Source organism: Nomascus leucogenys, chromosome 22a (assembly GCF_006542625.1).
Source record: "Nomascus leucogenys isolate Asia chromosome 22a, Asia_NLE_v1, whole genome shotgun sequence".
Lineage (NCBI taxonomy): Eukaryota > Metazoa > Chordata > Mammalia > Primates > Hylobatidae > Nomascus > Nomascus leucogenys.
The window spans coordinates 96054367-96068629 of record NC_044402.1 but is presented as its reverse complement, the minus strand read 5'-3'; the positions used below and the strand labels follow the sequence as shown (position 1 = coordinate 96068629).

Below are 14263 nucleotides of genomic sequence, written 5' to 3'. Positions count from 1 at the left end.
TAAATAAATAGAACCCAATTGCTCTTAATTATCAGTATCAGTTGGATATTACTTTCAAAAACCTATCACTCTAATCATGTGATCTTTGTGTGTGAGAAATAGGTAAGGGGAATGTTTGTGTTACTAAATTTTTTTTTTACGTTCTTTGAAGAACTATAGACCTGGATTTGTTTTTTTTTTTTTTGCAGGGGCACAGCTCTTGTTAGAATATGGGAATATTTTAATGAGTTTTTGCTGCCTTTTATGCACACCAAAATACTACTGGAAATCAGCATATGATTCTTTAAATATAATGGAATTAGATATTTCATTAGTTTTAGCCAGATACTCACTTTTCATTCTCTATGATTTGTTTTTATATTTTGTTGTAAACCCGGTACTATGGAATCATAATAAAGGATTATTATATGAGCATATCTCTTTTTTAATAGCACATAATTAAAATGTACCAACATTTAATTATTTTATTGTGTAACTGTATACGATATTATGGTGGTATGTGGTAAGTAGTGTTAAAATCACAGTAGAGGCCGGGTGCGGTGGCTCACGCCTATAATCCCAGCACTTTGGGAGGCCGAGGCAGGCGGATCATCTGAGGCCAGGAGTTCGAGACCATCCTGGCCAACATGGTGAAACACCATCTCTACTAAAAATACAAAAATTAGCCAGGTGTGGTAGCAGGCCCCTATAATCCCAGCTATTTGGGAGACCAAGGCAGGAGAAGTGCTTGAACCCGGGAGGCAGAGGTTGCAGCGAACGGAAATCATGCCACTGCACTCCAGCCTGGGCAACAGAGTGAGACTCCATCTCAAAAAAAACAAAAGTCACAATAGAAACTTAGGTAAAAATAATTAATATTTAAAAAAGAAAATAAAGTTAATATTTTCAGAATCAATTTTGAGCATATTAATATTTATAGTATAGAAACCAGGGAACAAAATCTAAAAGAAGACTAAACACAATTTCCTCAGACTGGTAAAACATGAGATATATTTATTTATATTCTAATAGTACTTGTTTTCTTTCAGCACACACCCCATATTCATTTGTTCTGAGGATTTAATTTTTTTTCAGAAAATATAGATTCATTTACACAATGCCACCATAAATATAAAAAACAAAAATGAAACTGAAATTCTCCTTTCTTACTTCCAACGTGAATCACTAAAGTCTGTCTTTCCTCCATAACTCTTCCAGCTGCTTAGAGGAGATGAGCTTATTTTCTTTGCTCTCCTGGTTCAAGGAGAAACTATATCTCTGCTTTTGGCAACCAGTAGACACGAGAGTTATTAGCAAATATATTTTGTGGCATGCTTTCTCAAAGCAAGATGAGATTTCCCCCTTCTGGGTTTTAATGCCCAGCATCGCTTGGCCACTCCACCAGTGCAATGCTTTTTCTTCCACTATCTGCAGCATCCGCAACTCCCCCTGTACCCAGGCAGCCAAGCATACAGCTTCTTTGCTTTCTCCAGATCCTCTTTTGCCTCTGAACACATTACATGCCCTTATTCCTCCTCTCTAACAATAGTTTTCCCTTGAAAATCCATCCTCCTGCCTGTTATCATCACTTTAATAAATCTTGTGTGGAGAGGGATCATGGATAAAATAGAGAGCAATGTTCTTTCTTATAAAGATTTACCTTAGGATTTTTCCTATTCAGCTATTCTTAGACCTTTATGAGGATTTTTGAGTTATAGTTTGGATTCTTCATAGTCTCGTTCAGCAGGTGCTGGTGCAAAATCATCAGATGAAGTAGTGAATGAGGTCGCTAGTGACATCTTGGGCAAACTTCCAAACAACTTCGACATCGAGGCTGCCATGAGGAGATACCCAACAACTTACACTCAGAGCATGAACACTGTACTTGTCCAAGAGATGGGACGGTTCAATAAGTTACTGAAGACCATAAGAGATTCGTGCATAAATATTCAAAAAGCAATCAAGGTAAGGTGAAAAACACCAAAAAAAAAACCCATTAAATTATATATAGCCTTCATTTATTTAGCAAATATTTGTTTAGCACAAATACTGTGTAAGCACTGTTTTGGGTTCTAGGGATAGATAAGATTAGAAAATAATTCTTGCCCTTGAGGAGCTTATAGAATTCTGGGAATGAGAGTTAATAAACAGGGAAATAAGTATAGAGGATGTTAGATAGGGATAGGACCCTGGATTGGATATATGCTAAGGAGACACAATGTGGTAAGGAATGAGCCCTTGCCCTCATAAAGCACATTTTTTCATTTATTATTATTATTTTTTTAGAGATGGGTTTTCACTCTGTCACCCAGGCTAGAGTATAGTGATGTGATTACAGCTCACTGCAGCCGTGAACCCCTGGGCTCAAGGGATTAATTTGCCTAACCTTCCTGAGTAGCTTAGATTAGAGGTGTGAGCCACCCAGCCTGGCTATTTTGTTTTATTTTAATTTATTTTATTTTATTTTTATTTTATTTTTTTAGAGAGATGGGGTCTCGCCACCCTGCTCAGGCTGGTTTTGAACTCCTGGGCTCAAGTGATACTCCTGCCTTGGCCTCCCAAAGTGCAGGGATTATAGGTGTGAGCCACCAACTCCTGGCCCAAGCTCAAATTTTAGTGAGGGAGGCAAACTGAGAAACTGGCCAAGTGTGGTGGCTTATACCTGTAATCCTAGTACTTTGGGAGGCCAAGGTGGGAGGATTGCTTGAGCTCAGGAGTTTGAGAACTTCCTTGGCAACACAGCAAGACCTTGTCTCTTCTGAAAAAACAAAAAAAATGCTGGGCATGGTGGTGTATGCTACTCAGGAGGCTGAGACAGGAGGATCGCTGGAGACTGGGAGGTTAAGGCTGCAGTAAGCTACGATCCTACCCAGGCCAGGCAACAGAGTGAGACCCTGTGTCAAAATAGAAATAAACAAATACATATAAATTTTGGTAAGTGGTAAGTTTTATGGAGAAAAATTAAACAAGATTAGGGAGTAGAGAATGATGGGTGAGAAGCTCTCTTAGGTTGGGTCAGGTCCCTCTGAGGAATGACTCTTGGAGAGAGACCTAAATTATGTTGAGGGGCAATCCATGGAATGTTTCAGGGAAGAGCATTTCAGGCAGAGGGTATAACACAAGTGTAAAGCCAAGAGAAAACAAGCTGGGCCTGGTCCAGGAACACAAGTAGGAAGGCTGATTGGCTAGAGTGGAGTGAGCACGAGACAGACCCTAATACTAGAGAGAAGACGCCAGAGGCTGGATCGTGATGGTGTTAGCCATAGTTAGGGTCTTAAATTTTGTTTTATTTGATTTTAAAGTATAAATATAAAGAGGAGGCTTCAGAGGGTTTTAAGCACTGAAGTGAAATGACCCATTTTACATTTTTAAAAGTTTACTGTAACCACTGCTGAAAGGATTACGGGGAAACAGCAGTACAGACAGAGACCAATGATATGATTGAGAAATCCAGCTGAACTGGTCTCTTGTAGTAGCATTGGAGGCAGAGGGAGGTGGCTGCTTATGAGTTATTACTGAAAGAGGAGTCTACTACCCTGGCTGAAAATTGATGTGTGTGTGAGCAAGAGAGTAGTCAATGATAATTCCTAGATGTTTGGCCTAAGCAAGTGGAAAGTCTGGGCAAGGAACAGATTTGATGTAGAAAATCAAGAATTATATTTTGGTCATATTAATTTTGAAATGCCTGGTAGACTCAATGGGGAGATCGAGTTGTTAGATACCTCCTTTAGAGTTCAAGAGGGAAGTCAAAGCTGGAGATAAATTTCAGAGTCTGCATCACGTTGATTATATTTGAAAATGAAATGTATAAATTATCTCAAATATTTTGGTAGTACTGATGAGCATTTTTCGGCGGCAAGCAGGTCTATGGAAACCTATCCACAAAGGCCGAGAAACTGAGAGACCAAAGAAAGAAGCTGAACAAATTCAGTTTCTCAGAAAGGAACATTTAATAGTGACTTATGAACAGAAGTCATAATGTCCAGGCAGCCGTGAGAGGAGATGGTGGGTCCTAACACCTTTACCCCCTAGACCCAGGGCTGATGCATCATAGGGAAGGAATGTGTAGGACAACTGAAGACAATCCCTCAGGGAAAGGCAATAATGCTATGTGAATCTGCCCAATAGCAGGGTTTAATGTCAAGGTTGTTTTGACCTAAGGGCAGGATTTGTGGTTACAGTGGATAAAGTAGAAATCTTAAAGGCATTCTCAGCACAGGGGTTAATGAGATGCCAACATGGCAGATTGGCATCCAAGATGGAGTTGCTGGCCTAGTGCAGTGGCTCACACCTGTAATACCAGAACTTTGGGAGGCTGAGTTGGGAGGATTGTTTGAGCCCAGGAATTTGAGACTAGCCTTGACAACAGTAAGACCCCATCACTAAAAAGAAATGACAAGGTGGAGTTGCTTTATTCTCCACAAGCTTAGATTACTTTGAAGCATCAATTTCTTTCACCCAACTCATATGAACTACTTATAATGTCTTTCTCATGCCGTTCTTTCATCATTCTCTTCATATTTCACTAATCTGAGGAGGAAAATGTTTCAAATTTGAAAAACCTAACTTGACATGATATCTGTGACCAATGTAGCAATATAAGTCCTCATGTTAAACTCATTTCTTTTCCTAATATCTCAATGAAATGACATAATCTAACTGGGACAATTTTATATCACATTTTCTGGTATAATGCTGAAACCAGATGTATTTTTAATGACAATATCCAATACATAAGACAAAACCTATTTCTTACAGTTACACAAAAGGTAAATTATGACAATAAATTTAGCAAACGAACATGTTGAACCTATATATTTGTAAAAGATCAAAGCTCTCCTAAAACTTAAAAGTTCAATATTGTAAAAATGTCAAAGAATTGCAATTATAGAAGGATTCAATTTTAGTTTACCCAGGATTCCAGCAAACATTTAAATACTTAACAGTATGCATTGTTGGCAGGTCAGTCATCAGGAAGTCTCTTATGTGTTATTGGAAATTTAAATTGTTGAACCTCTTTGAAGTACAACTTAGTAATATCAGTAAAAATGTTAAATCTTCTTTATCCTAAATATATATATATAGATACATGAATGTGTATGCAAAGCTAGAAGCACAGGAATGGTCAGCACTGCATTGTTTCAATAAGTGATTAATCTAAATATTATCCAGTGGTTATGATAATATACACAATGAAATGCCCATCAGTTAAGAGCGAGATAGTTTTATAGTTGCTGATGTGGAAAGAGGCCAAGACATATTGATAAATGAAAAAAGGTATATTACTTTATGTATTGTTTGACTCAATTTGTGATTTCTTAAAAATATGCATATTCTCTGTAAAATTATATTCTCCTGAATTTGCCATATTTGCCATATCATTTGCCCTCTGCTTCTCTCTATATATCTTAAAGATATATATTTGTAATATATATAAAAGATATATATATATAAAAGATATAAATATATATACCCATATATAAATGTTTTCTGAATTACTTGAGAATAGTGCTTACTTATACCCCTTTATCTCTTAATACTTTAAGATGTACTTTCTAAAAACAAGAATATTCTTTTACAATATCATAATACAGTTATCAAATTTAAGAATAAAAACCTAAATGTAATATTTTTATCTAATCAGCAATCAAATATTTCAGTTTTTCCATCATCCCAATTCTGTCTTTTCTAGCAAAATCTATTCTGACACAGATTTCAGACCAGGATCAAATATTTCATTCAGTTGCCATGTTTCTTTATCTTCTTTATTCCAAGACAGTTTCTCAGCCTTTCTGTATCTTTGATAATATTGACATTTTTTAAGAATACAGAGCAATCATTTTATAAAATGTCCTGTGTTACTTTTTAAATGAAATAAGAAACTAGTTGGCAGTTTTTAAAAAGTAAAACAATAAACAAAAGAAATTACACATTATAATTATGGGATAAAGCTGAAGTTATACCCAAAATTTATAGTCTTAACTTTAGCTATTTTTAATTTAATTATTTAACAAGAAAGATGGAAAAGAAGTGAATTATTTGGCTTAAGAGATAAGAAAAAGAATATCCTGTAAGTTCAGTACTAGAATAAATAAATTTTAAATGCTAAAATTGAACAAAAAAAAGGAGGAGGAAATTTTGAGGAGGAGGAGTGAAGGTATAGAAGTGTTGAACAACTCCATTTACAAACTGAGCTAATTGGTGTATATGGAACAGTGATTCCCACAGAAGTATAATATACTTTTCTTTTCAAATCAACATGGAACATTTACAAAGATTGACGATATAAAAACTATAAAACAAGTCTCAATAAATTAAAAGGTCTCAGATCATCAGACTATATTCTCTGATCAGAGAGGAATTAAGCTAGAAATGAATAACAAAAGCACAATGAGAAATACCCATATATTTGGAAATTCAGTAAAACACTTCTTAACTCACAGCTTAAAGAAAAAATTTAAATAAAAATTGAATAATAATTTATATTAGAGTGAACAAATATCAACATGCCAAAAATTGGAGAATGCAGCTTCAAATATATGTTAGAAAAACAAAAAGTATAATAAAATAAAGACAAATTAATGAAATAGAAAACAAACATAATAGACTCAACAAAGCCAAATGGTCATTATTTTAAGACTAATAGAAGTGACAAAGCAAAGAAAGAGAAGTAACCAAAAACTAATATCAACAATGGAAATGAAGTCATCAAAATAGACACTATAGTCTAAGAGATCTGAAGATGACATCATGAAAACATTATGCCAATACATTTTATTTATTTCTTATTTTTGTGGTTATATAGTAGATGTATATATGTATGGGATACATATTTTCATACAGGCATACAATGAATAATAATCACATCAGGGTAAATAGGGTATCGATCACCTCAAACATGGATCCTTTGTGTTATAAACAATGAATTATTATTTTAGTTATTTTTAAATGTGCAATTAAATTATTGACTGTAGTCACTCTGTTGTGCCATCAAATACTAGATCTCCTTCATTCTTTCATTTTTTAAAATATTCATTAACCATCCCTACTATTAACCCTACCTACCACTACTCTACCCAGCATCTGGTAGCCATCATTCTACTCTCTAACTCCACAAGTTCAATTGTTTTAATATTTAGCTTCCATCCATAATCATTCCAACATAATGATCTCCAGTTCCATCCATTTTGTTGCAAATGACAGGATCTCATTCTTTTTATGACTGAATAGTACACTGTTGTGTATAAGTACCACGTTTTCTTCATCTTTTCCTTTGTTGATGGACACAGGGTGCTTTCATATCTTGGCTATTGTGAGTAGTGCGGCAATAAACATGGGAGTGCAGATATATCTTCAATATACTGATTTCCTTTCTTTTGGGTATATATAGCAGTAGGATTGCTGGATCATATGGTAGCTCTCGTTTTAGTTTTTTAAGGAACCTCCAAACTGTTCTCCACAGTGGTTGTACTAATTTACATTCTCACCAACAGTGTACAAGTGTTCCCTTTTCTCCACATTCTTACCTGCATTTGTTACTGTCTTTTGGATATAAGCCATTTTAACTGGGGTGAGGTGATATCTTATTGTAGTTTTGATTTGGGTGTCTCTGATGATCAGTGACATTGAGCACCTTTCCATATGCGTTTTTGCCATTTGTATGTCTTCTTTTGAGAAATATCTATTCAGATCTTTTGCCCATTTTAAAATTGGATTATTAGAGTTTTTCCTACAGAATTGTTTGACCATCTTATATATTCTGGTTCTTAATCTCTCATCAGATAGGTAGTTTGCAAATATTTTCTCCCATTCTCTGGGTTCTCTGTTCATTTCATTGATTGCTTCTTTTGCTATGTACAAGCTTTTTAACTGGTGTGATCCCATTTGTCTACTTTTGCTTTGTTTGCCTGTGCCTGTGGAGTATTACTCAAGGAATCTTTGCCCAATCCAAGGTCCTGGAGAGTTTCTTCAATGTTTCCTCACAGTAGATTCATAGTTTGAGGTCCTAGATTTAAACCTTTAATCCATTTTAATTTTTTTAATATGGCAAGATAGGGGTCTGGTTTCACTTTTCTGCATATGAATATCCAGATTTCCCAGCACCATTTATTGAAGAGACTGTCTTTTCCCTAAAGTATGTTCTTGGCAACTTTGTCAAAAATGAGTTCACTGTAGATGTATGGATTTATCTATAGGTTCTCTCTGCTGTTCTATTGGGCTGTGTGTCTGTTTTTATGCCAGTACCATGCTGTTTTGTTTATTATAGCTCTGTAGTATAATTTGAAATCAGGTAATGTGATTCCTCCAGTTTTGATCATTTTGCTCAGGATAGCTTTGGCTATTCTGGGTCTTATGTGGTTCCATATAAGTTTTAGGGTTTTTTTCTATCTCTATAAAGAATGTCATAGGTATTTTGATGGGGGTTGCACTGAATCTGTAGACTGCTTTTGGTAGGATGGACATTTTAACAATATTGATTATTCCAATCCTTTGACATGGAATATCTTTCCATTTTACCGTGTCCTCTTTAATTTCTTTCACCAATGTTTTATAGTTGTTATCATAGAGGTCTTTTTACTTCTTTGGTTAAGTCCTAGGTATTTTATCTTTTTGTAGCTATTGTAAATGGGATTCTTGATTTCTTGATTTCTTTTTCAGATTGTTCACTCTTGGCATATAGAGATGCTACTAATTTTTGTATGTTGATTTTATATCCTGTAACTTTACTGAATTTGTTTATCAATTCTAATAGTATTTTTGGTGGAGTCTTTAGGTTTTTCCAAATATAAGGTCATAGCAACTGCACACAAGGATAATTTGATTTCTTCCTTTCTAATTTGGATGTGCTTTAGTTCTTTCTCTTGTCTGATTGCTCTAACTAGGACTTCCAGTAGTATGTTGATAACAGTTGTGTAAGTGGACATCCTTGTTATGTTCCACATCTAAGAGGAATGGCTATCAGCTTTTCTCCATGCAGTATGATACTAGCTGTGGGTCTGTCATATATGGCTTTTATTAAGTTGATGTATGTTCCTTCGATACCCAGTTTTTTAAGTTTTTTTTAATCATTAAGGGATGTTGAATTTTATCAAATGCTTTTTCAGTATCAATTAAAATTATTATATAGCTTTTGTCCTTCATTCTGTTGATATGATGTATCATATTGACTAATTTGTGTATGTTGAATCATTCTTGCATCCTTGGGATAAATCCCACTTGGTCATGATGAATGTATTGTTGAATTCAGTTTGCTAGTATTTTGTTCAAGATTTTTGCATCATTGTTCATCAGGGATATTGGCCTGTAGATTTTTTTTCCTGTAGTTTTCTTTGTCTGATATGTCTTTGTCTGGTTTTGGTAAAAGTAATACAGGCCTCATGGAATAAGTTTGTAATTATTCCCTCCACCTCTGTTTTTCAGAATAGCTTGAGTAGGATTGGTATTAATTCTTCTTTAAATGTTTGGTAGAATTCAATACTGAATTCTAAGCTATCAGGTCCTGGGCTTTTCTTTGCTGGGAGACCCTTTATTATGGTTTTGATCTTATTACTTGATATTGGTCTGTTCAGTTTTTGGATATCCTCATGGTCCAATCCTGGTAGGTTGTATGTTTCTAGGAATTTCTCAATTTCTTCTAGGTTTTCCAGTTTATTGGTATAATAAATTGCTAATAGTAGCCACTAATGATCCTTTGAATTTATGTGGCATCTATTGTAATGTCTCTTTTTTCATCTCTGATTTTATTTATTTGGGTCCTCTCTCTTTTATTTTCTTAGTGTGGCTGAAGGTTTGTTGATTTTGTTTATCTTTTCATAAAACCAACTTTTCATTTTGTTCATTATGTACTTTCTTCATTTCATTTTTTCTGCTCTGATTTTTATTATTTCTTTTCTTATATTAATTTTGGGTTTGGTTTGCTCTTGCTTTGCTCGTTCTTTAAGATATATCATTAGGTGGTTTATTTGAAGTTTTTCTACTTTTTTGATGTAGGCACTTATAACTATAAACATCCACCTTACTACTGTTCTCACTGTATCCTGTAGGTTTTTGCATGTTGTATTTCCATTATCACGTGTTTCAAGAAAATTTTCAATTTCCTTTTTAATTTCTTCATTGATTCACTGGTCTTCAGGAGCATATTGTTTAATTTCCATGTATTTGTATAGTTTCCAAAATTCCTCTTGTTATTGATTTCTTGTTTTATTCCATGTGGTCAGAGAAGATACTTGATATTATTTCATTTTTTTGGATACTTTGAAACTTTTTTTGTGGCCTAACATGTGAACGATCCATGTGCTGAGTAGAAGCATGTGTATTCTGCAGCCACTGGATGAGATGTTCTGTAAATGTCTATTAGGACCATTTGGTCTGCGGTGCAGTTTAAGTCTGATGTTTCTTTGTTGATTTTCTGTCTGGATGGTCTGTCCAATGCTGAAAGTAGGGTGTTGAAGTCTCCAGCTACTATTTTTATTGGTGTCTGTGTCTCTCTTTGGCTGTAATAGTTGCTTTATATATCTTGGTTTTCCAGTGTTGGGTACATATGTATTTAAAATTGTTATATCCTCTTGCTGAATTGACCACTTTATCATTATATAATGGCCTTCTTGGTCTCTTTTTGTAGTTTTTGTCTTGAAATCTGTTTTGTCTGATATAAGTATAGCTACTCCTGCTCTTTTATGATTTGTATTGGCATGGAATATCTTTATCCTTTTATTTTCAGTCTATGTGTATCTTTATAGGTGAAGTGTGTTTCTTGTGGGCAACAGATCATTGAGTCTTGTTTTTTAAAAAAATTCATTCAGCCACTCTATGTGTTTTGATTGAAAGGTTTAGTCCATTTACATTCAACGTTATTATTGATAAGTAAGTACTTACTCCTGCCATTTTGTTATTTTCTGGTTTTCTCCTCCTTTCCTTACTCTCCTCTTAGTGAAGGTGATTTTTCTCTGGTAATATGTTTTAACTTCTTGCTTTTTATTTTTTGTATATTTATTATATGTTTTTTGCTTTGAGGTTACCACGAGGCTTGCAAATAATATCTTGTAACCCATTATTTTAAACTGATGACAATTTAAAACTGATTGCATAAACAAAGAAACAAGCAAAGAGAAACTTAATAAAAACTCTACACTTTACCTTCATCCCTCCTGCTTTTTAACTTTTTGTTTTTCCTATTTATATCCTATTATACTATGTCTTGAAAAGTTGTTGTAGTTATTTTTTATTTGTTCATCTTTTAGCCTTTCTCCTCAAGATATGAGTAGTATACACAACACACTTACAGTGTTATAATATTCTGTTTTTGGGTGAACTTAGTATTACCCTGAGTTTTATACCTTCAGATAATCTTATTGCCCATTTACATCATTTTCTTTCAGGTCGTAGAACACCCTTTAGTATTTCTTACAGAACAAGTCTGGTGTGGATGAAACCCCTCAGCTTTTGTTTGTTTGGGAAAGTCTCTTTATTTCTCCTTTATATTTGAAGGATATTTTCACCAGATATACTATTCTAGGGTAAAAGTTTTATTCCTTCAGTAGCTTAAATATGCCATGCCACTCTCTCATGGCCTGTAAGGTTTCCGGTGAAAAGTCTGCTGCCAGACATATTGGAACTCCATTGTATGTTGTTTCTTTTATCTTACTGTTTTTAGGATCCTTTATTTTTTTACCTTTGGGAGTTTGATTGTTAAATGCCTTGAGGTAGTCTTTTTTGGCTTAAATCTGCTTGTTCTATAATCTTCTTGTACTTGAATATTGATATCATTCTCTAGGTTTAGAAAGTCCTTTGTTACTACTGCTTGAATAAACTTTCTTCCCATATATCTCTCTCTCCCTCTTCTTTAAGGCCAATAAGTGTTAGATTTGCCCTTTTAAGGCTATTTTCTAGATCTTGTAGGTGTGCTTTCTTCTTTTTTCTTTTATCTCATCTTACTGTGTATTTTCAAATAGGCTGTCTTCTAGCTAACTAGTTGTTTCTTCTGCTTGATTAGTTCTGCTGTTAAGAGACTCTGATGCATTATTCAGCATATTAATTGCATTTTTTAGCTCCAGAATTTCTGCCTGATTCTTTTTAAAAATCTCAATCTCTTTGTTAAATTTATCTCATAGGATTCTGGATTCCTTCTCGGTGTTATTTGAAATCTTTTTTTTTTTTTGCATTTCCTCAAAACAGTTATTTGAATCCTCTGTCTGAAAGGTCACATATCTCTGTATCTCCAGGATTAGTCACTGGTGCCTTAGTTTATTTGGTAAGGTCATGTTTTCTGAATGGTCTTATTTTTTATTTTATTTTATTTTTTGCTACCCAGACACTATTCAGTATCCTAGATGGTCTTGATGCTTGTGGATGTTTGTCAGTATGTGGGCACTGATAAGTTAAGTATTTACTGTAGTCTTTGCATTCTGGGCTTGTTTGTACCCATGCTTCTTGGGAAGGCTTTCCAGATATTTGAAGGGACTTGGATGTTGTGATCTAAGTTTTTGGTCACTGCAGCTGTATCTGCTTTAGGGGGCACTAGAAGCCCAGTAACACTGTAGCTCTTTCAGACTCATAGAGATACTGCCTTGGTGGTCTTGGATAAGGTTCAGAAGACTTCTCTAAATTACAAGGGAAAGAGTCTTGTTCTCTTCCCTTTGTTTCTCATAAACACATGGCCTCTCTCTGTGCTGAGCTGCTTGAAGCTGGGGGAGGGTGACAAAAGCACCCATATGGCCACCAACATTGAGACTGTGCTGGGTCAGACCTGAAACCAGCACAGCACTGGGTCTCATCCAAGGCCTGTTGTAACCACTCCCTGGCTACTGTCTACGTTTGCTCAAGGCCCTGGGGCTCTAAAATCAGCAGATGGCAAAGCCAACCGGGCTTGTGTCCTTCCCTTCACAGCAGTCGGTTTCCCTGGGCCCTGGACGAGTCCAGAGATGCTGCCTGGGAGTCAGAGCCTACAGCCTGAAATCCTAAGAATTCACCTGGTGCTCTGTTCTACTGCTGCTGAGCTGGCACCCAAAGCACAAGACAAAGCTATTCTCAAACACAGTTGTGTTGTCTTCTTTCCCCTTTCCACAGGCAGAGGAGCCTCTCCCTGTAGCTGCCATCACCACAGGTTCACAGGGAGTACTGCCAGGCTACTGCTGATCTTACTCAAAGCCCAAGGGGTCTTTAGCCACCTTGTGGTGAATGTTGCCAAAGTTAGTCTGTGATTTAATAGCTAGCAAGTAGCCAAGTATTGATTAAGAAGATTTTTCTATTAAAATTTGGTTAGATCAGGTGCAGGTGCAGTGGCTCACACCTATAATCCTAGCACTTTGGGAGGCTGAGACAGGAGGATTGCTTGAGGCCAGGAGTTGGGAGAGCAGCATGGTCAACATAGTGAGACACCATCTCTACAATTTTTTTTTTTTTTTAAGACAGGGTCTCACTTTGTCAACCAGGCTGGAGTGCAGCGGCACAATCTCGGCTCACTGCAGCCTCAACCTCCCAGGTTTAAGTGATCCTCTTGCCTCAGCCCCCCAAGTAGCTGGGACTAAAGACCTGCACCACCAACACCCAGCTAATTTGTGTATTTTTTGTAAAGATGGGGTTTCACCATGTTGCCCAGGCTAGTCTTGAACTCCTTTCCAGAAATGCCATCTAGGAGCCAAGGCCTGGAATTGGGGACACTAGGAGCCCTCTTGGTGCATACCCCACTGTAGCAGTCAAGCTAGTACCTGAGCTGCAAGTCAAAGCTCCCTTTACTCTTCCCTGTGCTTTCCTCAAAAAAGAATCTCCCCTGGTAGCCACCAAGGTGGGAACGTGCAGGGTCACACCTGAAGCCAGCATGGCACTGAGTCTCACTCAAGGCCCATGGTGTGTACTACTGGCCTACTGCTGCTTATTATTCAGGGACCAAGAGCTCCTTAGTCAGCAGGTGATGAATCCCGCCAGGAGTGGGCACTTGCCTTCAAGAGTGCAGGTTCCTTTATGACCAAATATGTGTCTAGAAATATTGTCCAGGAGCCAGGGCTTAGAATGTGGGCCCCAAGGCTGTTCCCGGTGCCCCATCCTACTGTGGCTGAACTGGCCCCCAAATTGCAAGTCAAAGTCCTCTTTACTCTTCCCTCTCTTCTCCTCAAGCAGTAGGAAGTAGTCTCTCCTGGAGCTGCAAGCTGTGCTGCCTGGGATTGGGGGAGGGGTGGTGCAAACACTCTATTAACCACCCTGGCAGGTGTCTCACTAGATGGCATGCCCCCCGCAAGCCACTAGCTCCGAGTCTAGCACAGGACTAGGCCTTGCCTAGGAATTGTCG

The 14263-nt window shown here is 36.5% G+C and overlaps 1 protein-coding gene across 1 annotated transcript in view; it reads left to right on the top strand.

Moving 5' to 3' along the window:
• The window catches only part of DNAH7 (dynein axonemal heavy chain 7), a 332081-nt gene that overhangs the window by 300296 nt on the left and 17522 nt on the right, over positions 1-14263 (top strand). The window contains exon 61 of the mRNA XM_030802541.1: positions 1714-1944. Coding sequence (XP_030658401.1) covers positions 1714-1944 — 231 coding nt within the window. The remainder of the gene's footprint in view (positions 1-1713; positions 1945-14263) is intronic.